Source organism: Oncorhynchus tshawytscha, linkage group LG01 (genome assembly GCF_018296145.1).
Source record: "Oncorhynchus tshawytscha isolate Ot180627B linkage group LG01, Otsh_v2.0, whole genome shotgun sequence".
Taxonomy (NCBI): domain Eukaryota; kingdom Metazoa; phylum Chordata; class Actinopteri; order Salmoniformes; family Salmonidae; genus Oncorhynchus; species Oncorhynchus tshawytscha.
In genome coordinates, this window is record NC_056429.1 from 9,103,054 (window position 1) to 9,130,417 (window position 27,364).

General features: G+C 43.5%; 1 protein-coding gene across 1 annotated transcript; it reads right to left on the reverse strand.

Annotated features, from left to right (window-relative positions):
• Positions 1 to 3,397: 3,397 nt before the first annotated feature.
• On the reverse strand, positions 3,398 to 27,363 carry LOC112247891 (EGF-like repeat and discoidin I-like domain-containing protein 3). Its single transcript, XM_042327703.1, has 9 exons — positions 27,348 to 27,363; positions 27,241 to 27,315; positions 17,298 to 17,411; positions 16,631 to 16,812; positions 13,423 to 13,578; positions 12,800 to 12,944; positions 10,261 to 10,463; positions 8,069 to 8,224; positions 3,398 to 7,264 (listed from the first exon to the last, which is right to left on the reverse strand). Exons 1-9 carry the CDS (start codon positions 27,361 to 27,363, stop codon positions 7,121 to 7,123), a joined length of 1,191 nt encoding a protein of 396 aa, XP_042183637.1. The 3' UTR covers positions 3,398 to 7,120.
• Position 27,364: the final 1 nt, after the last annotated feature.

Sequence of the window (27,364 nt, forward strand, 5' to 3'; positions counted from 1 at the left end):
CATGCAATTTTGATTCTTGCTTTCATTTCCCATATTTCCTTATGGCTGTTTCCCATATGTATTAACATCAGGGCAACATCAATGAGGATATGTTCCTGGTGACTGAGCCTGCACATGAATATTCATATTAAGTATTTTATCTCGTGAAATGAACCAACCTTGTTTCATTACTTTGAAACACTATATGCCAATGCATATCAAAAATTATTTCCTTAATGAATTAACTCAACTTCCAGATTAGAGTACATATTAGACCTAGGCAAATATAAAATTAGCTACAGTATCTGTATTCACGTGTTCTCTCAATGAGGCTTTGGTTCATGGGTATTCCCTGACGTTGAAGTGGTTAGCGGTCCTGTATTTTGGGTATGAAGCGTATTCCTTGATTCACATTTTTCCTCCACCTTGAATAACACTAACAAACATATCGTGTGGACTCATTTCAGTGAAAGGCAATTCAATAACAGCAGCAGCCGTGGAAAACAAAGATAATTCCAGTTCTCAGAGACCTCTGGAACTTGTTGATTCTGTAAATAGTTGAGTGAAGTCTATGTATCACTGAAGATGTGGGACGTTTTATCCCCCTACTTGATTCACATGCTAAGCCCCAAAGGGAATTAGAGGGTATGCCCTACAAACCATCCTCAACATATAACACACAAATGCACGCACGCAGGTATGAATGTGTACACACACACACGCACTAAGTCAAGAGCAATACCCTACACACGCCACCCTCTGGAGAAAACCCTGTCTACGTTCAGCTGTTATTTCAGAGTTCCTGGTGCCTGAAACTCTATACAGGAGGAAAAAGCTGCTCTGAGCCCTTTGAAACCAACAGGATGTCAGACTACCACCACCCCCATCCCTATAGACAAACCCCTGACCATCTACATTCTAGACCCTCACCACACACACTCACACAGAGACATGCGCGCACACACACACACACACACACACACTCACACAGAGACATGCGCGCACACACACACACACTCACACAGAGACATGCGCGCACACACACACACACACACACTCACACAGAGACATGCGCGCACACACACACACACACACACACACAGAGACGTGTACGCACAAACAACCCATCCTAGACTGCCCTCCCCGCCAAAATCACTCTGCTTATAACCCACAGCCATCCCCCTCTGTGCTTGCCTGGGAGACACCCTTTCACCTTTCACCATCTCACTGACACAGCCATTACTGCTGCGTTTGAAGAGCCCTAGTCGCTGCTATTCTCAAAGCCCAGATGAAAGCCTATGCCTGGGGCTCTGAATACCAGGTCCCTGTGAACTGCAGGGGGGGACTGGATCCAGGGGTATAATCTATACCGTCAACAGCAAAGCCAGTTTGTGTTGGATGAGATGACACATACACATACACAGGCAGTCACAAAGACGTACGCACACACACACACAGCCCAAATGTGTGGTTTGACAATGACATAAGTAGCTCTGCTGTCACATTTGTTGAAACTAAGAGGAGACACTCAGACGGCAGGGTTGGTCACAAAAGGGGATGTGAGTGTTGAGTTAGAGGGTTTGAGTTTGAAGGCTGATAATGACATGGGACGGTAACGGTGAGAAAGCCCATATTCAAACGCATAACAGACGTGACGATAAAGACGAATGAGCTGGATTTCTACCAGGTCGACCTAAACTATAGAGAATAGAATGAGTTATTACTATCAAGGGTAAAGTCTTTCGCATTAACACCACATAAATCGGATACACCTTCAGCTCCTCAGAACTGAAATCCTCACTTGTTGACCTACTTTCCTTGCTTTACTCACATATTTGAGGGTGACTTGCACTGTTATACATGGTTATGGATGACTACAACATGAAGTTATACACGCAACTACACAGGAGGTTGGTGGTATTTTAATTAGGGAGGATGATCTCGTGGTAGTGGCTGGAGCGGAATCAGTGGAATGGTATCAAATACATCAAACACACGGTTTCCATGTGTTGGATGGCATTCCGTTTGGCCGTTCAATCCATTGTTATGAGCCGTCCTCCCCTCAGCAGCATCCAATGCTATATAGCCATATCCTTCAGTAGAATAAATCAGTTTAATATCACAAATATGATAATCAGACAGTACAAAAAATATCCACTCAATCAGCAGTGTTAAAAAGATTTTTTTTAAATTAAAACCCTCTACTGGGAAAAAATGACTGTTTAGAACTGCCAAAAATGACTCCAGGATCATTCTTCTTCGAGAGAGAAAAAAAATGTGCTTGGGTGGCAGAACTGGTCAGAAATAGCTGTTTTTCCAGGAGAGATTCCTTCCTGAAGAGCCCCCCCCATTGCACCCCACAGGCCCTTCATTCTTCCTGCTATTCTTCAGCCCTGCATTCTTCACTCTCTCTCCAGCCTCCCACTTGGGCACCAGGTTAAGGGTAAAACCTCTTGGTGGAGGGCTGGGGCACCAGTAAAACCTCTTGGTGGAGGGCTGGGGCACCAGTGACAGTAAAACCTCTTGGTGGAGGGGCTGTATTTACCAAATTAGGACCTGGCAAACTTCTGGGTCCGGGGGGAGGGAAGGTAAGAGCCTCTCGACCCAGGGGTGTAGTCATTGATGTGAGACATTCTGAATGTTGCAAATAGAATGAATATAGCAGACGTGGATTTCCCATCTGACAGACATTCAGATCTGTTCTACACAATAGATTTCTGAATATTCTAACAACATCATCCTGAAGAGACCCCTGGTGATGCTTTATTAGGGATCGGTCTCCATCGTTTTAAGAAACTCCGCCCTCTCCTCCCCTTCATCTGTTTTGATTGGAGACTTGACAGGTGAAACCCGTAGGGCGGAAGCTTAATCATTAGACTGGCTCTCACCTGGTCAGTTCTATCAGTTCTATCTTTTAAAGGCAAATGGAAACTGAGCTTATGAGTACCCAAAGACAACAACCTGACAACCTTTACCCCAAATAGTGCAGGCAGTGTTGACGGGCACACTTTTAGACAAGATCAAAACACCACACCCACACAGTCTTCCTTTATCTGGTGGCTCCATCCATGTGATATCACTTTGTAGTCCAGGCTGTAAACAGAGAGACAGCCATAGGCACAATTAAGGCGAGGAAGACGTGGAATGACAAGTTTAGAAAAGGTGTGGTGGAGGGCTGGAGGCCAAGAGACAAGTCATTAGACCTTCTCTCAACACAGCTGAAAACTGACTCCACAACCACCAGTCTTTTATTTACCCTGTATTCACTCCAGTTAGTTGGGTGAATGGTAATTACATGTTAATTACCTAATAATTACTAATTTCTTTGGGGTTCATTTAAACAAGCGCCATTACAAACTATTTGGTACCGTGTAGTTACCAATTGTGGTAAATTTTTTAAAGCAACCAAACAAAAATATCCCTTATAAAATAAGTCATTTATTTTTTCATTAAAAGGTTAAACAGGACAATAAATGCTACAATTTGAGCATCTTGGAATAAGAGGTGTTTATGGAATTACTGCTGTGAAATTGCCATGAAACTATCCTGGATGGGGATTGTGGTGTGAATCTCACTGTATTATAGTCAATGTGTGTCCATCCAGACAAAAGGATTCTACAGAGGACAACATTGGAGGGTTTTTGAAAGGTGCTGTGGGTAATGATTTAGATAACGCCGTCATATAGGAGGGAGAGATTAGCCTTCAGGGCATAAAAAAAATGCTAAACAGGCAGATTGGCCCAAAGATTTCAGCCCTTTTAATCTTCTCCTTTTGAAATGAAAACATCTGAAATGGATTCAGGTTACTGTAGGGTTAAATCTACAATGTGGGATTTGTCTTTCTGCCCATTGAGGATTGACCAAAAATTGCAGCAAACATCTCAGATTGCAGCTTTAACCCAATACAGGTGAAATGGAGAACGTCTGACATTTAAACCAGTTTATTTACTGTATGATAAACAAACTATCTGCATTTAAGTCCTTTATTATCTATGTCTTGAGAGTTACAAAAGGCCAAACAAGGGAATTCTCTGAACAGAAACATGAACAAAAGTAATCAGATCCAGTCAGAATACTGTAAGATGTAAAAGTATGTGTAACTAATAATATTGCATAAAAACACATCAATTGTATATTTTTTCATGACTCATAAAACCAGGACATTGTGGAATGGAAGAACCGGAAATAACTAGTCTGATGAACAATGTTTTTTTTTTAAGTGTACAGAAAAAAACAATATAAATGAAAACTTCTCTGTTGGAACTGAGAAATCATAGACAATACAATGCATGCAGACATCAGATAACTGTTTTGAAACAGTCTGCAAAAGATCATAAATATTTGGACAGTGTTTGACACTAGCATCCATCCATCCATAGCCTTAACTGCGTCGTTGTCTGCGTGTACATCTATCGCCCACGTGTCCAGCTGTTCGTGTTTGATTCAGATTCATTCATATCAAAACTAATAAGTTATTGCACGAGCCCATAATTCAAGAGGGATCTTTACAATGTTAGCTATGACCTAGGAGCAATATGGAGATAGCCGGTCATGTGATGCGTTCAGTGCAACCGTATAAATCTTTTTTTAATTACATTTTTTTCATTTTCTCTCTTATCAGTGTGGACACAGCCTTCGAATTCTACGCATAATTTTGGCCCTCTTGTGAGAAATGGATGGCATTTGATTAGTCTGCTGCAAAACATTCCATCTTCTAGGAACAATTTATAACAACAAGTATTTACACTAGGAAGGATAACCAGCTCAGAAATAAAACTGATGGAAATGTGGTTTTGGCTGCTATTGCCAGTCAGAAATCTACAGAGAAATCTAAATTGCTTCCTGATAACTTATGGCAGCCATATATACCGTTCTCCTATGCAGTGAAAAGACAGATGCCTAGTATTACACATCTTTGTTTTCCAACACTCAATCTACATATGGTCAATATGTATACTGTATTTCCTCAATGTAGAAAACTTTGGGATTCACAATTTCACATATTTACCTCAGCAAAGAATAATCAAAATGACTCTGAAAGTGCCTTAAAAAAATATATAACACAAAAAAAATGAAAAATGAAAAAAATATATATAATATAAAAAATGAAAACATGGCTGAGTGATATTGAGTTGAGCTGTGTAGTATCATGGAGTGTTAACAACATCAGTAGCACATACAAAATGAATAGATCTACCTTGTCCCAGATCAGTTGTGCTGTCTTGACAACTCGTATGTTTGTGTTTAGCAAGACAGCACAAACAGATCTGGGATCAGGCTAGAATGGATCTGCCTAGACCTGAGAAAGACACTCGGCAGCATCGTCAACATGCTAACTCGATATTTTCTACTTTATAATATTTGTCAATTAGTAATAAATGCATTACATTGAGTTGTGATAAAACCATTCTTATTGGACAGAGTACATCGAGTTATAATACACCACGTACTTTAGTTATAACACATGTTATAACACCACATACTGTAAGGTAGTATTTCTGCACTTTTAGTTTCTCTTTGGCAAAAAATTATCAACTCAAATAGAATTCAACTACTTTGGGATTTTGGAATGTCACAAGACTACAGAATAAGAGTCTCTATGCTTTCTAAATGTTAAGTCTGCTACTACGCTGAACAAACATATAAACGGCAACATGTAAAGTGTTGGTCCCATGAACTGAAATAACAGATCCCAAAAATTATCCATATGCTTAAAAATATTATTTCTTAAAAATTTTGAGCACAAATGTCTTCACATCCCCATTAATGATACTCGATCACCTATCAAGAAGCTGATTAAACAGCATGATCCGTGGACCTTGTGCTGGGGACAATAAAAGGCCACTAAAATATGCAGCTGTGTCACACAACACAATGCCACGGATGTCTCAAGTTCTGAGCGAGCGTGCAATTGGCAAGCTGAATGCCCACCAGACGTGTTGCCAGATAATTTAACAATTTAAATTATCTACCATAAGCCGCCTCCAACATCGTTTTATAGAGTTTGCCAGTACATCCAACCGGCCTCACAACTGCAGACCATGTGTATGGCGTCATGTGGGCGCGTGGTTTGCTGATGTCAACATTGTGCCACATGGTGGAGGTGGGGTTATGGTATGGGCAGGCATAAGCTACCGACAACGAACACAATTGCATTTTATCGATGCCAATTTGAATGCACAAAAAAATACCGTGACGAGATCCTAAGGCCCATTAGGAGGCCCATTTTTTGTTTAAGGAATCTGTGACCAACAGATACCATATCTGTACTGCCAATCATATGAAATCCATAGGGTTAGGGCAATTGATTTCCTCATTAAAATCGTTGCATGTTGCGTTTATATTTCTGTTCAATACACTTAAAAGAAAACGTTAATTTTGTAAAAATGCTAATAATAATGAATCATAATGCATTTATGACTAGTTAACTAAGACCATACACATAGAAACAAAGCGAAATACATTTGGTATACATTTCTTTAAAAAAAAATATTAAAAAAATTCGTATAAAGTCCATGGTCACACGAGGAGTCTTCATTAAGCAAACACAAACAAAGTTGTTCAAAACATCTACCAAAGCACTGCAGAGTCACAGCTTGGAAGCTAACAATACACACGTGTGTTCAATAACAATATTACTCACTTCAGGACGGTCAGGTGAAAACCCTCTATTGGGAAAAAACATCTCAGCTAAATGAGCTACTATTGTACATCATCACTGGGTTTCAGGTTCAGCCCGTATACAGTAGCAGTGTTGATCTAGGATCAGTTTTGCCTTTCGTGCAAAAAAAAATAAAATAATCATAATAATGAATAAGATCAACACTCCTACTCTGAAACTCTGAACACAGAGGCCTTGATCTAGGAAGGACAGTTTCAGAGTCCATGCAGTTCACAGCAGTAGTCTGTGTGCTCGAGGTACAAGTTTACCTTAAGCACAGATCTAGGATCAGATTACCCCTACCCAATTCTAGCAGTAACCATTAGGTGGTTTTGTACCTCCTCAGTCGGGGCAGGGTTGTGGTGGTGGCGTGGTGTTTTGCTGCCCTCTACAGATCTGATCAAGGCAGTGCAGGTGTGGCTCAGGAGGTTTTGGAAAGAAAGGAAGAGGGTGGTGGGGAAAGAGGAGACCTGGGCGGGGCTACTCGTCACAGCCCAGCAGCTCCATTCGCAAGGTGATGCGCCCGTGCCAAGCCCATGGCAGGATGCGGACGAATCGGGCGTAGAACGGAGGCTCGAACAGGTTCTTCTTGTGGACATTGTTGTCGCTGTTGCCAGAGAAGATCTGGAGGTTGGAGAGTCGAATCACACGCACAGAGACAGATGAGAGTTAATTAGCTACTTAGTTAGTTAGCTAGCTACTTAGTTAGCTAGCTACTGAACACCCATCACAGAATCTATAGAACATCATGAAATCTATGACATATGTTGAAGTGTCTGTATCTCATGGCAACTGTTTATTGTGTGAAAATAAAAAAGGAGTCAATTATAACTGGGGGAAGAAAAAAGAAAAGAAAAGAAACTCTTAATTTAATAGCCAAGAAGTACTTTGCTTGGTCCATATTCCTACACAGCCACACATTGGGTACATTCATGCTGCTGTTCCAGTTTCAACTGACCTGAGCCCTAGGACCATGCCCCAGGACTACCTGACATGATGACTCCTTGCTGTCCCCAGTCCACCTGGCCATGCTGCTGCTCCAGTTTCAACTTCCACCTGACTGTGCTGCTGCTCCAGTTTCAACTGTTCTGCCTTATTATTATTCGACCATGCTGGTCATTTATGAACATTTGAACATCTTGGCCATGTTCTGTTATAATCTCCACCCGGCACAGCCAGAAGAGGACTGGCCACCCCACATAGCCTGGTTCCTCTCTAGGTTTCTTCCTAGGTTTTGGCCTTTCTAGGGAGTTTTTCCTAGCCACCGTGCTTCTACACCTGCATTGCTTGCTGTTTGGGGTTTTAGGCTGGGTTTCTGTACAGCACTTTGAGATATCAGCTGATGTACGAAGGGCTATATAAATAAATTTGATTTGATTTGATTTGTTGGGCTCACTTCTTTGGATATCAAGATGCAAAAAAACAGACCTTGTCTGTGCTGGTGACATCGTCCTTGACTATGCTCCAGAATTGCCCATCGTCACTGTAGGACACCTTGAAGGCAGAGACAAACTGGACCGCGCCAAAGTCCTTGGCCCCCTGGGTGATGATACCTGTGATTTTCTTAGGAGACTCCAGGTCCACCTGTTACAGAAGGAGAACGCGTCAGAACAAGCAGGAGTCCAGGTCTACCTGATACAGAAGGAGAACGCGTCAGAACAAGCAAGACACCAGGTCCACCTGTTACAGAAGGAGAACGCGTCAGAACAAGCAAGACTCCAGGTCCACCTGTTACAGAAGGAGAACACGTCAGAACAAGCAAGACTCCAGGTCCACCTGTTACAGAAGGAGAATGCGTCAGAACAAGCAAGACTCCAGGTCCACCTGTTACAGAAGGAGAATGCGTCAGAACAAGCAAGACTCCAGGTCCACCTGTTACAGAAGGAGAATGCGTCAGAACAAGCAAGACTCCAGGTCCACCTGTTACAGAAGGAGAACGCGTCAGAACAAGCAAGACTCCAGGTCCACCTGTTACAGAAGGAGAATGCGTCAGAACAAGCAAGACTCCAGGTCCACCTGTTACAGAAGGAGAATGCGTCAGAACAAGCAAGACTCCAGGTCCACCTGTTACAGAAGGAGAACGCGTCAGAACAAGCAAGACTCTGTGGGAGCAAATATAACACATAGACAAATGCATAAGATGTATAGAATAGCTGAACACTAAAAACAGACTACATGAAGGGAAGGTGACACATAGGTGCCAGGATAGCTGGACATACCAAGGCCAGAGGGATATACAAAGGAGGGGGTCAGTCAAATGACTAACTGATGACCAATAGACATAGTTCGCATATTTTTAGGACGTAGAGATGCAGAAGGAATGACAAAGGAGGCACATTGTATGTGTATCTTTATCTCAGAGCAACAGGAACATATTGAGCTAAGTGCAGAGCCAAAGCATAGGGCTGTAAAATAGAGGAATGTATAGTATTTTTAGTATAGCTGGACACGCTAGAAACTGAGGAGACACAGTCTGCTGATCCTAGATAATACACAAACAAAAGAATGCATTTAGCTAAGTGCAGGAACAAAGCAAGGGTCTTGTCATCATTATAATCTGACGGAAAGCAGGTATGGGCGTTATTGAGCTGAACAAGCAGGATGCACGGATTGGAATGTAACTTCATTTGCATGTGGGATGGGCTCATATGCAATATGTGGATAAATACTGGAGCCAGGGCTCTGGAAAAGGTGTGTGTTCCGCGGACCACTCCAGCTTGCGATACCTTTTTATTAAAAGCCTATTGATTTTCACAAAGTTCTTGATTGTGTCATATTTGAACCAATTTTCTACCACAACTCCAGGTCCACCTGTTACAGAAGGAGAACAAGCAGGACTCCAGGTCCACCTGTTACAGAAGGAGAACGCGTCAGAACAAGCAGGACTCCAGGTCCACCTGTTACAGAAGGAGAACAAGCAGGACTCCAGGTCCACCTGTTACAGAAGGAGAACAAGCAGGACTCCAGGTCCACCTGTTACAGAAGGAGAACAAGCAGGACTCCAGGTCCACCTGTTACAGAAACAGGGTTTCTCTAGTGGCAACGCTGCAGATCTCGAACTACACATCCCCGTGGCAGCAGCGGTGGCTTGTCTGTATCCCCCACTACATCTCCCCATCACGAAAATTAAGCATCTTGGGCTAACCTAGATAAATCAAGTTCAAAACTAATTGTCAGTAATTTGTTGGTAAACAGTGAGAGAGAATCTTTGCGAAGGGCTGCCTTAGATACATCAAATTCAAAAATGGTCAGTAATTTGTTGGTAAAGTAAACAGGGAAAGTTCTGGAAGATTCTCTCTCACCAACACAAATCACCCTCAACTATAGCCCCCCCAAAATAGAAATAGATGTTTTATTGTCACACACCAGATCGGTGCAGTGAAATGTGTTGTTTTACAGGGTCACACACAGTAGTATGACACCTCTGGAGTAAATAGGGGTTAAGTGCCTTGCTCAAGGGGCTCAACGACAGATGTTTCACATTGTTGGCTCGGGTAATCGAACCAGCAAACTTTTGGTTACTGGCCCAATGCTATAACCTCCAGGATATCTGCTGCCCACTAAGTGACCCCACCACCCACACCACTTCCCAAAATCCCCTCTGAACCCCCTGCAGTTACCTGCAGCCACTCAGTGCGTTTGGTGGTGTCCGCCGTCCAGGCGTTGGTCTTGCCCTGCTTGTCCAGCCGAGCGTAGTGTGGTTGCCAGGTGAACGCCTCAATGCCCCAGGTGCGGTAGACGCTGGAGGCCGAGATCTGGCGGTCGGAGAGCAGGCGCGACTTCATGCCCAGGGGTTCGGAGCAACCTGCCGTGTTTGAATACACTGTGAAGTGAGACCACAAGCAGCGGGAGGGAAAAGAGAGAGAGAGAGAAGTATGATAGACAAGAGACGGACAGGAAAGGCCCAAGCCAGCCGGTGAACAGCACACTGAAAGCACATGGATGACGACAGCCAGTAATGACCAGAGGTGGACGGAGTAGTGAGAACACATAGCCGTACGGTACAGACATACGGACATAAGGAATACAGAGTTCTTCCACGCTGGCTCTCTGATGATAGAATGCAATTGTTCTTGGGAGCTTTTTGGCGGTCATTTAAAATGCTACATTTTCAAACCGAGTTGGCCGAACTTTGTACAGCCCACGTTATGACTTTGAAGGGTTTCCTGAACTCGGTCCTGGTTTTTGTCCTAGAAATACACAGCCGACTCAAATAATCAAAGCTTGATGACAAGTTGGTAATTTGATTCCGCTGTGTAGTGCTGATTTCGCTGTGTAGTGCTGATTTCGCTGTGTAGTGCTGATTTAGCTGTGTAGTGCTGATTTAGCTGTGTAGTGCTGGGGGGGAAAAGGAAATGTTCACCCCTTGGAATCCCCAGGACAGAGTTTGGAAAATGCTGGAGTGGAGAGAGACAGAGAGATGGACAACATATGGCAGCCAACTAGTGGAGCATGTAGGTTAGTTGGACTGAGACATACATCTACAGCAGTATCAGTACTGTGTAGGTTAGTTGGACTGAGACGCAGTGAGCCGTACATCCACATCTACAGCAGTATCAGTACCGTGTAGGTTAGTTGGACTGAGACGCAGCGAGTCGTACATCCACAGCAGTATCAGTACCGTGTAGGTTAGTTGGACTGTGACGCAGTGAGTCGTACATCTACAGCAGTATCAGTACCGTGTAGGTTAGTTGGACTGAGACACTGAGTTGTACATCTACAGCAGTATCAGTACCGTGTAGGTTAGATGGACTGAGTCGTACATCCACATCTACAGCAGTATCAGTACCGTGTAGGTTAGTTGGACTGTGACGCAGTGAGTCGTACATTTACAGCAGTATCAGTACCGTGTAGGTTAGATGGACTGAGTCGTACATCCACATCTACAGCAGTATCAGTACCGTGTAGGTTTGTTGGACTGAGACGCAGTGAGTCGTACACTTCACTTCGTCAGTGTGTTACAGGACGTTTGTAAGGTGCATGTGTGGTGAGTGTAGTACGAGGTACACGTGGAATCATCATAACCAATAACAAAACTGCATAGCATGCGTTGACAGAGTCAAAGATGGACATTTCTGACCACTTTTAAAACACACATTTTCCCCCCCAGTAAATTAAACCAAGCCAGACAACCCATGGCATCAGGATACAACCAAGCCAGACAACCCATGGCATCAGGATACAACCAAGCCAGACAACCCATGGCATCAGGATACAACCAAGCCAGACAACCCATGGCATCAGGATACAACCAAGCCAGACAACCCATGGCATCAGGATACAACCAAGCCAGACAACCCATGGCATCAGGATACAACCAAGCCAGACAACCCATGGCATCAGGATACAACCAAGCCAGATAACCCATGGCATCAGGATACAACCAAGCCAGACAACCCATGGCATCAGGATACAACCAAGCCAGACAACCCATGGCATCAGGATACAACCAAGCCAGACAACCCATGGCATCAGGATACAACCAAGCCAGACAACCCATGGCATCAGGATACAACCAAGCCAGATAACCCATGGCATCAGGATACAACCAAGCCAGATAACCCATGGCATCAGGATACAACCAAGCCAGATAACCCATGGCATCAGGATACAACCAAGCCAGATAACCCATGGCATCAGGATACAACCAAGCCAGATAACCCATGGCATCATGATAAATGCTGCAGAGGACAAAGGCAGTCCAAAATCTCGCTAGCTCTACTAGCGTGGATACAAGGTTGTGATGATCAATATGACTTGGTTACAATCCACCCCCCCAAAAAAGGTGTTTACACGATAGATGTCGTTGCCAATGTTTCCCCCGCAAAAATGTCCATATGTTGTTGATAAATCACTTTTTCAACCAGACAGGACTGATGCAAAGTGGGCAGTATGTATGAGTATCTGGGTAGGTACTGAGTCAGACTGGATCAGACTGATTTCCCACAGTATCATTTCAAGTCAGACCTCAACCAAAAACCTTCTGGTAAAATGCAAAACCCTCTGTACCATAGAACCATCTGACACATTGAAACCAAACCCAATTCTGTTTGAGTTTGTTAACATTGTTATCGGAGTGTCCGCGAGCGCGCGCACGTCTGAGTGTGTGTGTGAGAGCGCGCGTGTGTGTAAAGTAAGCATGCACATCTGTGTGTTTACCATTGAGCTCACAGCCCACCAGCTCAAAGCGCAGGGTGCAGGCCTTGCGACAGACCACGGGGATGATGCGGAAGTACTGGCTGATAATTGGAGGGTCAAACAGGTTGGTCTTGGTGCTGTCGTTGTCCACGTTCCCCACAAACACCTGGAGAAGTAGAAGAAATGAACAATATTATACTTGATCAAGTGACTTAGTCATGCATGCATTCATTTTTCATACGGGTGGCCCCGGCGTGATACTGTAGAAGGCAGAGTTCACCAACCCAAACAAATCTATGCCTTTTTCATATCCAGGGAAATGGCACCCCATTCCCTGAATAGAATGTATAAACTATTCCCCTTAAACTATACTCTGGACCTCGAAGCCAGTTCCATTGCATTATTTCATTGTTCCCCCTCTAATCAGGGACTGACTTAGACCTGGGATACCAGGTGGGTGCAATTAATAATCAGGTAGAACAGAAACCCAGCAGGCTCCGGACCTCGTAGGGTCAGAGTTCAAGACCCCTGCCCTAGACCCTAAATAGAACACTCAATACATGCACTATATGTAGAAGATGGTGCAAATGCAGAAATCTGCCATAGTGTGTGTGTACTCAGAGGATGAGAGTGTTTTCACTGACAGTGTCCTTCGTCTGTCTGTCCAGGCGGTACATAGTGTAGGTCCTTCCGTCTAGACTGGACGCCACCTTAAAAGCCTTGATGAACTCTGCTGACCCCATGCGGCTGGCGCCCTGCGTCACGATGCCCGTGAAACGCATCTTCCTCTGCATGTTAATCTGCACAAAGGACAAACACACAGGGTTAACTGTCAGATCTATCACTATACACTAGTCAACATTATATACTAGTCAACATGGTTAACTATCAGATCTATCACTATATACTAGTCAACATTATATACTAGTCATCACTATATACTAGTCAACATGGTTTACAGTCAGATCTATCACTATATACTAGTCAACATTATATACTAGTCATCATGGTTTACAGTCAGATCTATCACTATATACTAGTCAACATTATATACTAGTCATCACTATATACTAGTCAACATGGTTTACTGTCAGATCTATCACTATATACTAGTCATCACTATATACTAGTCAACATGGTTTACTGTCAGATCTATCACTATATACTAGTCAACATTATATACTAGTCATCACTATATACTAGTCAACATGGTTTACTGTCAGATCTATCACTATATACTAGTCAACATTATATACTAGTCATCACTATATACTAGTCAACATGGTTTACAGTCAGATCTATCACTATATACTAGTCAATATTATATACTAGTCATCACTATATACTAGTCAACACTATATACTAGTCAACACTATATACTAGTCAACACTATATACTAGTCAACACTATATACTAGTCAACACTATATACTAGTCAACACTATATACTAGTCAACATGGTTAACTATCAGATCTATCACTATATACTAGTCAACATTATATACTAGTCATCACTATATACTAGTCAACATGGTTTACTGTCAGATCTATCACTATATACTAGTGAACATGGTTAACTGTCAGATCTATCACTATATACTAGTGAACATGGTTTACTGTCAGATCACTATATACACAGTTGAAGTCGGAAGTTTACATACACTTAGGTTGGAGTCATAAAAACTCGTTTTTCAACCACTCCACAAATTTCTTGTTAACAAACTATAGTTTTCGCGCCTGACACAAGTAGTTTTTCTAACAATTGTTTACAGATTATTTCACTCTATCACAATTCCAGTGGGTCAGAAGTTTACATACACTAAGTTGACTGTGCCTTTAAACAGCTTGGAAAATTCCAGAAAATGATGTCATGGCTTTAGAAGCTTCTGATAAATCATGTCAATTGGAGGTATTGACTCAAAGGTCAAGGCCTACCTTCAAACCCAGTGCCTCTTTGCTTGGAAAAATCAAAAGAAATCAGCCAAGACCTCAAAAAAATATATATTGTAGACCTCCACAAGTCTGGTTCATCCTTGGGAGGAATATCCAAACACCTGAAGGTACCACGTTCATCTGTACAAACAATAGTACGCAAGTATAAACACCATGGGACCACACAGCCATCATACCGCCCAGGAAGGAGACGCATTCTGTCTACTAGAGATGAATGTACTTTTGTGCGAAAAGTGCAAATCAATCCCAGAACAGCAGCAAAGGACCTTGTGAAGATGCTGGAGAAAACAGGTACAAAAGTATCTATATCGACAGTAAAACGTGTCCTATGTCGACATAACCTGAAAGGCAGCTCAGTAAGGAAGAAGCCACTGCTCCAAAAACACCATGAAAAAGCCAGACTACAGTTTGCAACTGCACATGGGGACAAAGACCCTACTTTTTGGAGAAATGTCCTCTGGTCTGATGAAACAAAAATGGAACTGTTTGGCCATAATGACCATCGTTATGTTTGGAGAAAAAGGGGGAGGCTTGCAAGCCGACGAACAGCATCCCAACCGTGAAGCATGGGGGTGGCAGCATCACGTTGTGGGGGTGCTTTGCTGCAGGAGGGACTGGTGCACTTCACAAAATAGAAGGCATCATGAGGCAGGAAAATTGTTTGGATATATTGAAGCAACATCTCAAGACATCAGTCAGGAAGTTAAAGCTTGGTCGCAAATGGGTCTTCCAAATGGACAATGACCCCAGGCATACTTCCAAAGTTGTGGCAAAATGGCTTAAGGACAAAGTCAAGGTATTGGTGTGGCATCAAAGCCCTGACCTCAATCCTATAGAAAATGTGTGGGCAGAACTGAAAAAGCATGTGCGAGCAAGGAGGCCTATAAATAACCTGACTCAGTTACACCAGCTCTGTCAGGAGGAATGGGCCAAAATTCACCCAAATTATTGTGGGAAGATTGTGAAAGGCTACCCGAAACGTTTGAACCAAGTTAAACAATTTAAAAGGTAATGCTACCAAATACTAATTGAGTGTATGTACACTTCTGACCCCACTGGGAATGTGAAGAAATAAATAAAAGCTGAAATAAATTATTCTCTCTACTATTATTCTGACATTTCACATTCTTAAAATAAAGTGGTGATCTAACTGACATTAGACAGGGAATTTTTACTAGGATTAAAATGTCAGGAATGATGAAAAACTGAGTTTAAATGTATTTGGCTGTACTAGTCAACATGGTTTACAGTCAGATGTGCTACCATATACTAGTCAACATTAATGAAGATAATGTTTCGAATGACTGATCCTAGAGAGTCATGAAACTTTCACTGCACACAGTGGGGAATGACATCATTCAATCTATGTAAAAAAGGGCAAGAAATGTGACAAGGTCAACCACATTCATCAATGCAATGAGTCTCAGAGAATAAAAAACCTTTTACATTTGTCAGAATTAAAAAGTATGTCCAAGTCTTATCTGCACTGATATGGAAACAAACAGACCGGTGGAAGTTATTGCCTTGTAGGCAGCCACAATATATTGCTTTGACCTATCCTCCATAGTGTCTCTTCCTTGCCCTGCTAGACTAGATCAGTAGATAAGGGAGAGATACCCTGCTAGACTAGATCAGTAGATAAGGGAGAGATACCCTGCTAGACTAGAACAGTAGATAAGGGAGAGATACTTTACTATGGAGATATCCTGCTAGACTAGATCAGGATCATGTTCATTAGGAACTGCACCAGATTATTATCACAATTTGCAAATCAGAGAAAAAGCCTTTCTCATTATACAACACCAGGTAGTCTCTTGGCTTTAGTCAGTTTTCTGTTTTTATGCTTAAAGAACACGAGCCAGACAGTGGTATTGGAACCTGACTGTTGTACTGTACTGACCTCGATCCAGGGGTTCCTGTCATAGGAGGCTGAGGTCCAGGCGTTAACCAGGCCCTTGTTGTTGAGGCGTGCCAGCTCAGACCCCCAGCGCTGCAGGCCCAGGAATCCGTAGTGCACCGACGAGGCCGAGATCTGAGACTCAGCAATGCCTCCGCCCTCCATTCCCAACAGAGAGATACAACCTGAGTGACGGACAGACACAGACAGACAGACACAGACACAGACAGACACACTCAGATGCAATAGAAAGAGAAACTACAGGTAACATATACTTAAGATAGTCTGGTTTATTATTTTATACAGTATGGACACATACACGCCCCACAAAATCAGGCAGACTGCTTCCAGCCCATGCGTAGTCCACTGACTGAACTACAGTAGCTCCTACCGCTGTCCCACACAGCCATAATTCAGGCTGACAGACAAAAATATTGACCATCTAAAGCATCCCAACTCTTTTCCTTAAGAATGTCAATTTAACTTAAAATTAAAATGAAAACCTAGGCCAGTTTTGGACGGTCCCCCAAATTACATTAACTACCTTACATGAATGTATTTCTTAATCACATTCAGGCTAATGCATTTTATTGCACTTAGAAATAACATGGCAGATTGCAGCTAATAGAGAACCAGTGTGTGCGCGTGTGAGATAGAGAATGGTACTCACGCAGTTGGCAGTGCTTGCCCACGTAGGGGGACGGACAGCGGCAGTTGAAGTCTCCATTCAGGTCCCTACAGGAGCCACCGTTTTGGCACGGCTGGTTGGCACAGTCATTCACATCTGGAGAGAGACATCATGATCACTATCAGGCACTGGAATTCCATATGTACAATCAACAGAACAGAATAAAGTATGAGTAAGAAAAGGACAGAATAAGTACTCCTATTCCAACATACGCTTTTCCTGAATCTAAAATGTATATATATTTTTTTAGTTATTTAACCTTTATTTAACTAGGCAAGTCAGTTGAGAACACATTCTTATTTACATTGACGGCCTACCAAACCCTAACGATGCTGGGACAATTGTGCGCCGCCCTATGGGACTCCCAATCATGGCCGGTTTTGATACAGCCTGGAATCGAACCAGGGTCTGTTGTGACGTTTCAAGCACTGAGATGCAGTCGTTAGATGGAGAAAAAAAAAAAAAAAATGTTCTAAACATGATAAATGTATTAATAAAAGCAAAGACCTATCTGAACAACAGCCAAATTGGCTCAGATGAGCAGTAGTGTGGTCCAAATCTCTGTAACTCCCTGAAATACCCCTAGATGGCACGCTTTCCAACAGTATACAACCGGAAGTGTATGTTTTAGAGAGGGCGCTTGGCAACCGGCTGCACCCTAGGAGGACAGCATGTATTCAGAAAAATGGAATGAGAACACACACTTTTTAATCTCTCGCCCGCAAGATTTGATTAAACTTCCTTTGAACACAGCTCTAGATTGACAGTGTGTGTGTCCCCCCGATATGGTAGCATATTCCCCATGGGCTCTGGTCAAAAGTAGTGCACTACATAGCACCCTATTCCCCATAGAGCTCTGGTCAACAGTAGTGCACTACATAGCACCCTATTCCCCATAGGGCTCTGGTCAACAGTAGTGCACTACATAGCACCCTATTCCCCATAGGGCTCTGGTCAACAGTAGTGCACTACATAGCACCCTATTCCCCATAGGGCTCTGGTCAACAGTAGTGCACTACATTAGCACCCTATTTCCCATAGGGCTCTGGTCAACAGTAGTGCACTACATATGGAGCCGTTTCAGACAACATGTTTACCATATCTGTGTAGAATATGACCCAAATCTCCCTAGTAGCCATCAGTGAAGAGTGTGATTCTGTGCCAGGCAGGCACCCACGAGTGAGTGAGGCACACACAGAGGGTCACACACAGCCTCAATTTTGCCGGACCCCAGGAAGTGTAGCTGCTGCCATAATGGGGATCCATAATAAATACACACTGTTACTCATAACCAGTGGTGAAAAAAGTTGCCATACCGGAGTAAAAGTATAGATATCTGAATAGAAAATGACTCAAGTAAAAGTGAAAGTCACCCAGTAAAATACTACTTGAGTAAACGTCGAAAAGTGTCTGGTTTAATACGTATTTAAGTACAGTCGTGGAAAAAGTACGCAATTGTCATGCTTGGTTTGCTTATAAACCCAACAAAAAAAAGAAACATCCTCACTCTCAACTTAACACATGTAAATATCTGTATGAACATATGATTCAGCAACTGAGACATAAACTGAACAAGTTCCACAGACATGTGACTAACAGAAATTGAATAATGTGTCCCTGAACAAATGGGGGGGGCAAAATCAAAAGGTAACAGTCAGTATCTGATGTGGCCACCAACTGCATTAAGTTCTGCAGTGCATATCCTCATGAACTGCACCAGATTTTTTGGTTCTTGCTGTGAGATGTTACCCCAGTCTTCCAAGGCACATGCAAGTTCCTGGACATTTCTGGGGGGGGAATGGCCCTAGCCCTCACCCTCCAATCCAGGTCCCAGACATGCGCAATGGGATTGAGATCCGGGCTCTTCGCTGGCCATGGCAGAACACGGACATTCCTGTCTTGCAGGAAATCACGCACAGAACGAGCAGTATGGCTGGTGGCATTGTCATGCAGGAGGGTCATGTCAGGATGAGCCTGCAGGAAGTGTACCACATGAGGGAGGAGGATGTCTTCCCTGTAACGCACAGCATTGAGATTGCCTGCAATGACAACCAGCTCACTCCGATGATGCTGTGACACACCACCCCAGACCCTCCAACTCGATCCCGCTCCAGAGTACAGGCCTCGGTGTAACAGTCATTCCTTTGACGATAAACGTGAATCCAAACATCACCTCTGGCGAGACAAAACCGCGACTCGCCAGTGTCAGTGTTTGGGTGTCAGGGAAAATGTATGGGAGGAATGTAGTGGAGTAAAACATGGTGGTGTTCGCCTTTTAAAGACCTACTGAATTACAGTCATTATTGAAAAAGATCGTAATAATACCGCACATCTCTAAATAGGACTACTTAATGTTAGATACCTCACTTCCAAGGCAGTCATAGTTCAAGCCTGATGAATTTACTGTGTTTAATAAGGCCTCTCCTCCTGGTTACACTAGTGACCATATCCCCTCGCTCATCCCGCAAAGGCAGAGGTGTTGCTAACATTTCACAGCTAATTTCAATAGAAGTCCACAGACACTCCAAAAGTGTTTGAGTCATCATTGACTCTGTGATTAGTCCAACATGTCTCTGGACTTACTAATTGCCACAATCATACCCTGGCTCTAGTTTTGTCCCACAGAATAGATATTGTAGATCGAAATAATTTACCTCAGAATCCTGCACGATCGGACCACCATCTCAGTACGTTTGCAAACAAATAATTTGCGCACACCCAAACCAAGGATTCAAAAGGTGCGCTATAAATTCTGACAATAGAAAGACTCCTAGATGTCCTTTCGGACTCCCTCCACCTACCCAAGGAGTACAAAAATCAGTTCATGTTGCATAAAAACGTTAAAAACAACAAAAATGTAACAAGAAAATCGCTCCCTGGTATACAGAAGACACCCGAGCCCTGAAGCAAGCTCCCAGACAATAGTCACAAGAAAATAGCTCCCTGGTATACAGAAAATACCTGAGCCCTGAAGCAAGCTCCCAGACAATAGTCACAAGAAAATAGCTCCCTGGTATACAGAAAGACATCTTTCCATCAACGAGCCCTGAAGCAAGCTCCCAGACAATAGTCAAAGAAAATAGCTCCCTGGTTTTTACTAATTTTGTTGTTGTTAGCCCTGAAGCAAGCTCCCAGACAATAGTCACAAGAAAATAGCTCCCTGGTATACAGAAGACACCCGATAAACACGGTGCTAAGATATCAGATAGCTAGCTACGTTGGATATTTTAGCTCCTAACGTTAGCTTGTTATAATTTTGAACATGCACTATCTTTCCATCAACGAGCCATCTGACTTGCAGTGTAACGTTGAGTTTTAAGACTAAAGGACTTAAATTGACCCAGTTTTTTCTAATTTTGTTGTTGTTATGTAGTGAGATTGTTTTTACCAAAGTCAAATGTATTGTTTGATTTGAAAATGATAGAGGAGCACAGGTCTATTCCTTTAGTGTTACGGAGGTCTATTCCTTTAGTGTTACGGAGGTCTATTCCTTTAGTGTTACGGAGGTCTATTCCTTTAGTGTTATGGAGGTCCCTGAGTCATGGCTTGCTTATGTGATCCTATGCTCGCTGATAACAGGTTAAACTGGCCATCTGTATTTAAAACGGGGAAATCTGGGATTTGTACATTCATTTTGTGACTTGTAAAATTCATGATATAAAGCCATATATTCTTCAAGAATCAAACTTATAAATTCCTCATGAGCTTATTAGATCAACAGAGTGTGCTCAATTCTCCAACACCATCCCTCAGCTGTTGACCAAAACAAAATGACAGGGACAGTGCTTTATCCAATCCCAACAGTTCCAGGTCTGACAAGTTCCTGGCATGGGGGCACAGCTAGGGGGTGTCCCACTGGTAGTATGCACAGCCAAGTCTAGCCACACAACCGCCAAATTAAAGTATATGAAGTTGTAATTTGCTTTGTGAAAGCCTTTTGGGTACTGACAAAAGACCTCAGAGGACCAAAAAGAAAGTCCTAGAATAGCCCTGGCTCCAGACTTTGCCCGACCGTGGTGTGAGGCCATGTGTTTTGCGTTATGACTGAGGGTTTTAAAAAATGTCCTAAAACTAAAACATTGAGATTTGACAGTATATTGTAGGTCACAGAGATCCTATAATTCAGGGTTACAGGGTTCTATAAGTAATTATATGACCGTAATATTGTGGGTGGTCCGACCATAGACAACACTGTGTGACAGAGCATTACAAAAACATAGCAACTGAAAAGTACTTGTGTTGATGCTTAGTGCAACTGACCTGAACTGACCTGGTGTTAGCAAATTCCTTTCCATGACCAATTTAGGAAAATGGCCTCCCCTGCTGAAAGGCTACCAGAAACAACTGTAAACAGAACAATGTGACTTGCAGAAACTACTAAACAAAGTATTCGAATCACAAAAAATGCAAACACCCACAGACCTCTTCAGGGAGTGCAGAGCTTAATCTGTCCACTTTAGACTAGCCACATACTGTGTGTGTGGTTGAGGCACCTCCTAAAAACAACCAGAAATGAGTGAGTGGCAGGCATATATTCCCACTCTCTCACACACACACAAATCCAAACCCCTAATTACCGACACACACAATAATCTGTTGACAAACATCTCAAAATAACCAACACAGAATAAATCAGAGGCGATCACCAGTTTAACGTCTAAGCTCTTGAGACCACTTCAGTCTCAGCTTCAGTCGTCTAATCTGATTTAGGTGGCGATACTAAAGTGAGTAAACAGCGTCAGACACGGCTTTCAGTATTGGTCACTGCCTCCCCATTGAAGCTTTCAGGCCAATTTCACACGGCCGGTAGAAGTGCTTGGCGTCAGACCTGAGCGGAGGCTGTGACATTGTCATGGCAGACTTCATTCACTTTTCTGCCTCCACTTCCCTCTTTACCCCGGCAACAGGGCAACTGACGTCTTGGGAGTGCTGCGTTCGAGACCACTTTCCATTGGCTGGATGAGCATGAGAGAGTCCGGTTTGCGTGTACTGTGGAGTTTGCCATGTTTGTGTATGCCAGTGTGTTTTAGAATGCAAGTGTGTGTGTGTGTGTGTGTGTATATGAGTGTGAGGATGTCAACCTGTTTAAACAGCAGGGAAGAGTTTGCTACTGCTGTACGCATCCGGGTTGGCTGCTTTCGAAGAGCCTTACCTTCACAGAGCCTCGGTCGCCTTGTTCCCACCACACACTCGGACCCCAGCCTGTAGGAGCTGCCGAGGATGCGACTCACTCACTGCCCACACACACTCTTTCTAGCACACACACAAAACACCTTCCCCAATACACACACTAATTACTGAGCAATACAAAAATGTAAATAAATAAAAAACAGGCATCAGGAGTTCAAAATGAGAAGTTTGGGGGCAGAGAAAGACAAGCCCAAGGAACCTCACATACATCTGCAGCCAAATGAATGATCTTTACAGTCCTCACAAAAACATGATTTAATTAGCGTAAAAAGCTAGCTGGCGCTTTAGCTTGTCTTTTCTGGGAGGTGGGTAATGTACTAAGGAGTCAGAGCTTGGTTAAGTAGTCTTTTGTGGTGCACATAGATAAACATTGCTGTGAACTTTTAAATTATTTATAGGGGCATGAACATTTAGGGGCATGAACATTTAGGGGCATGAACATTTAGGGGCATGAACATTTAGGGGCATGAACATTTAGGAGTATGAACATTTAGGGGCATGAACATTTAGGAGTATGAATAGAATGTTGTCCCTGGCTGAAAAACGAAGAAGAAATCAGAACTGACAGATTGAACTGCATGTTGCCCAGTAGGCAGTAACACAGAAGATTCACTTTGGTGTGAGGAGGGAGGGGGAAAACTGATAAGTGTTGTTGACATGGGACTGTTTCTAGTTTCTGTGACACGCTGCTGTGGACGACTGAGATAAAAGGGATAAATAGTGCCGACAACTGCAGTCCTCTGTGCGTGTCCCTCTGCCCCACGGGCAGCATCAGCTAGCAGAAGGACCGAACACGTAGGAGCAAAATGCCTGGATCCAAACTGAGAACAAGAGGGAAAAAGTACATTCCCTGCCTGAAGGGGACCATTTCATGGGTTGCACGTTTTGTCACAATGCCCATGGAACATTCCACTCAATGCTTTGTCAAATGTGCGCTGACGAAGATTCCTTAAAAAGTGCATTACAGTGGCTTGGAAATAAAAGGACATTTATAAAATGGAGATAAATAATAAGCAGGAAAACCTTTTGCCATTATTTTGATGTCACCAGGTTGACTAGATATGCAGTCTAACGTTAACTAGTTAAATAAGATTTGAGGGGAGACCATACTATAACGTTAGCCAACTGTGCTGGCTAATGACAACATTGCCGTCTGTCGAAAGTAAATTTGACGACATGATTTTGATGGCAAACTTTTGGGCCCAAATATGGATGGCTGCGGCGCCTGTAGAACATTCATAAGGTCCCGTGCAGCTCAGTTGATAGAGCATAGCACATGCAGCGCCAGGGTTGTGGGTTCGATTCCCAGAGGGGACCAGTACAAAATAAGTATTACAATTCAAATGCATCTCCTCACTACTGTAAGTCGCTCTGGATAAGAGCATCTGCTAAATTAAGTAAATGTAAATAACAATGGCAATGATGCATAGCTACCAGAAACTACTGTAAACAGAGCAAGTGTGGCTAGCAGAAACTACTGTAAACAGAGCAAGTGTGGCTACCAGAAACTACTGTAAACAGAGCAAGTGTGGCTAGCAGAAACTACTGTACACAGAATGCTAGCAGAAACTACTGTAAACAGAGCAGTGTGGCTACCAGAATCTACTGTACACAGAATGCTAGCAGAAACTACTGTAAACAGAGCAAGTGTGGCTACCAGAAACTACTGTACACAGAATGCTAGCAGAAATTACTGTAAATAGAGCATTTGAGTCACAGAAACAGGGGTGCAGAGCTTAACCTGTCCACTTCAGACTAGCCATATCCTGTGTGGTTGAGGCACCTCCTAAAAACAACCAGAAATCTGCCTGCCACTCACACATATTCTCTCACACAAACCCCTAATTACTGACAAACCATGGATAGCTCAACACATTGCATCATTGTGTTTGTCATAATCAACCACTTTTTAATCTGTAGACCTAATAACGTTCACCATGCATAATTTAAAGCATTTTACCTTGTTTTTTTAAGCCATACATTTGGGGAAGTACATGTATACGATTCCTTCCAAACTAAATTAACTTTTCCCATATTTTTTGGGTTGCTCCCTTTTTCTGTTACATAGCAGCACACAGTCACCACCTGTCTCTTATGTGCAGTGCTTTAGGCTGCTCGGGGGCCAAGCGTATGCTGCCAGCTGGAAGTTGAACCTTGCCATATCCGGAGAGACGCTCCCGTAAGGACAACAGCTGCTTGGGTTGAAAAACCAACTTACCGCCGCCTGGGCCCCCTACCGCCGCCTGGGCCCCCTACCGCCGCCTGGGCCCCCTACCGCCGCCTGGGCATCAACACCATGCCAGAATAACAGTTTTTTCTGTATCAACACCATGTCAGAAGAACTGGTTTTCTTCAAATCAAACTTTATCACATGCGCCGAATACAACAAGTGTAGACTTTACCGTGAAATGTTTACTTACAAGCCCTTAACTCTTCTTGAACTGCACTGTTGGTTAAGAATATATTTACCAAGTAGACAAATTAAAAGTTAATAAAAAGTAACAATAAGAATAACGAGGCTATATACAGGGGGCACCGGTACCGTGTCAGTGTGCGGGGGTACAGGTTAGTTGAGGTCATTTGTACATGTAAGTGGGGGTGAAGTGACTATACATAGATAAACATTGAGTAGCAGCAGTGTACAAAGGGGGGTGTAAATTGTCCGGTGGCGATTTTATTAAATTGTTCAGCAGTCTTCTGGCTTGGGGGTAGAAGCTGTTGAGGAGCCTTTTGGTCCTAGACTTGGGCGCTCGGGTACCGCTTGCCGTGCGGTAGCTGGGGAAAAAACACAGTCTATAACTTGGGTGACTGGAGTCTGACACCACTTATATAGGTCCTGGATGGCAGGAAGCTTGGCCCCAGTGATGTACTGGGCCGTTGGCACTACCCTCTGTAGCTCTTTAAGGTCTGTTGCTGAGCAGTTGCCATACTAGGTCAGGTTGCTCGATGGTGCAGCTGTAGAACCTTTTGAGGACCAGGGGACCCATGCCAAATCTTTTCAGTCTCCTGAGGGGGGAAAAGGTTTTTCGTGCCCTCTTCACGACTGTCTTAGTGTGTTTGGACCATGTTAGTTCTTTGGTGATGTGGACACCAAGACACTTGAAACTCTCGAACCGCTCCACTACAGCCCCGTTGATGTTAATGTGGGCCTGTTCGGTCCACCTTTTCCTGTAGTCCACAATCAGCGTGGCAAACGTGTAGTTGCCTACTCTTACCACCTGGGGGCGGCCCATCAGGATGTCCAGGATCCAGTTGCAGAGGGAGGTGTTTAGTCCCAGAGTCCTTAGCTTAGTGATGAGCTTCGTGTGCACTGTGGTGTTGAACACTGAGCTGTAGTCAATGAATAGCATTCTCACATGGGTGTTCTTTTCGTCCAGGTGGGAAAGGGCAGTGTGGAGTGCGATTGTGTCATCTGTGGATCTGTTGGGGCGGTATGCGAATTGGAGTGGGTCTAGGGTGTCCGGGAGGATGCTGTTGATGTGAGCCATGACCAGCCTTTCAAAGCACTTCATGGCTCCCGACGTGAGTGCTTTGGGGCAGTAGTCATTTAGGCAGGTTACCTTCGCTTCCTTGGGCACAGGGACGATGGTGGTCTGCTTGAAACATGTTGGTATTACAGAGTCGGTCAGGGAGAGGTTGGAAATGTCAGTGAAGACACTTGCCAGTTGGTCCACGAATGCTTTGAGTACACGTCCTGGTAATCCATCTGGCCCAGTGGACATAGGCCCTATGGGTTGCCATTCTTTCTCTCTATATTCAGCTGTTAATAGGCTACATTTGGTAATTATGATATGTATTAAAAGGATAGGATTTCTCAAAAATAGGACGTTGCCCCTTTAAGAAAAATGTTCCAAAAGACAGACCGTCATGGCTACAGTAGGCTAGGGAAGACAAATGCTAGGTGTCTTTTTGTAGCCATCTTTTAGCAGACTATCAACAGTAGCCAGGATATTGCTAGTATTTTCATTTTCACTATTGAAGGTTCAATTTTGTATATCACTTTCCTGAAAAAGAAAATAGTAGATTGATGGGCACTTATTTTTGCTTTGGACAGCTCGCGTGTGCTGTGTGAAGGCATCAACTCATGTTGGCTACTGCTGCAGAAGTTATGACATGCAGGAGCGTGGTGGTGTTTGAACGGCCAATCATATTGCTCAAATACAAGTAGCATGACTTTTCCGCGTGTATTCTTCAATGGTAGACCGCGACAGAGCAGGTAAATATTGACCTGAAACGCAAAAAAAAAATGCACTGAAAAGTGACTGGCCCGGTCTGCCAATGAGATCCACTAGTTCTTGTGAGTGCACCAAGTTTGAGTGTGTTGACGTGTCAGTTTTAAATCCACTTTTTAAATCAAAGTTTGATATGTTTCAAATTGGATTGTATATCAATATGGATAACCCACCATTCTGCCTAGAATAGATAACATGCCAACATTGCATCCTCATGCAAAGTGAATCAATTCAACCATTGGCAGCCATACTCAACAGCTTGGCCAATAGATTCTATTTGAATGTAAACATTGAGCGACTCTTACTGCCCTGGCAGAGGACTCTTACTGCCCTGGCAGAGGACTCTTACTGCCCTGGCAGAGGACTCTTACTGCCCTGGCAGAGGACTCTTACTGCCCTGGCAGAGGACTCTTACTGCCCTGGCAGAGGACTCTTACTGCCCTGGCAGAGGACTCTTACTGTTCTGGCAGAGGACTCTTACTGCCCTGGCAGAGGACTCTTACTGTTCTGGCAGTGGACTCCATCAAAGCCATCCTGGCACTTGCAGATGACTCTTACTGCCCTGGCAAGGACTCCCCCTGGCAGAGGTTTGCCCTGGCAGAGGACTCACGTTCTGGCAGTGGCATC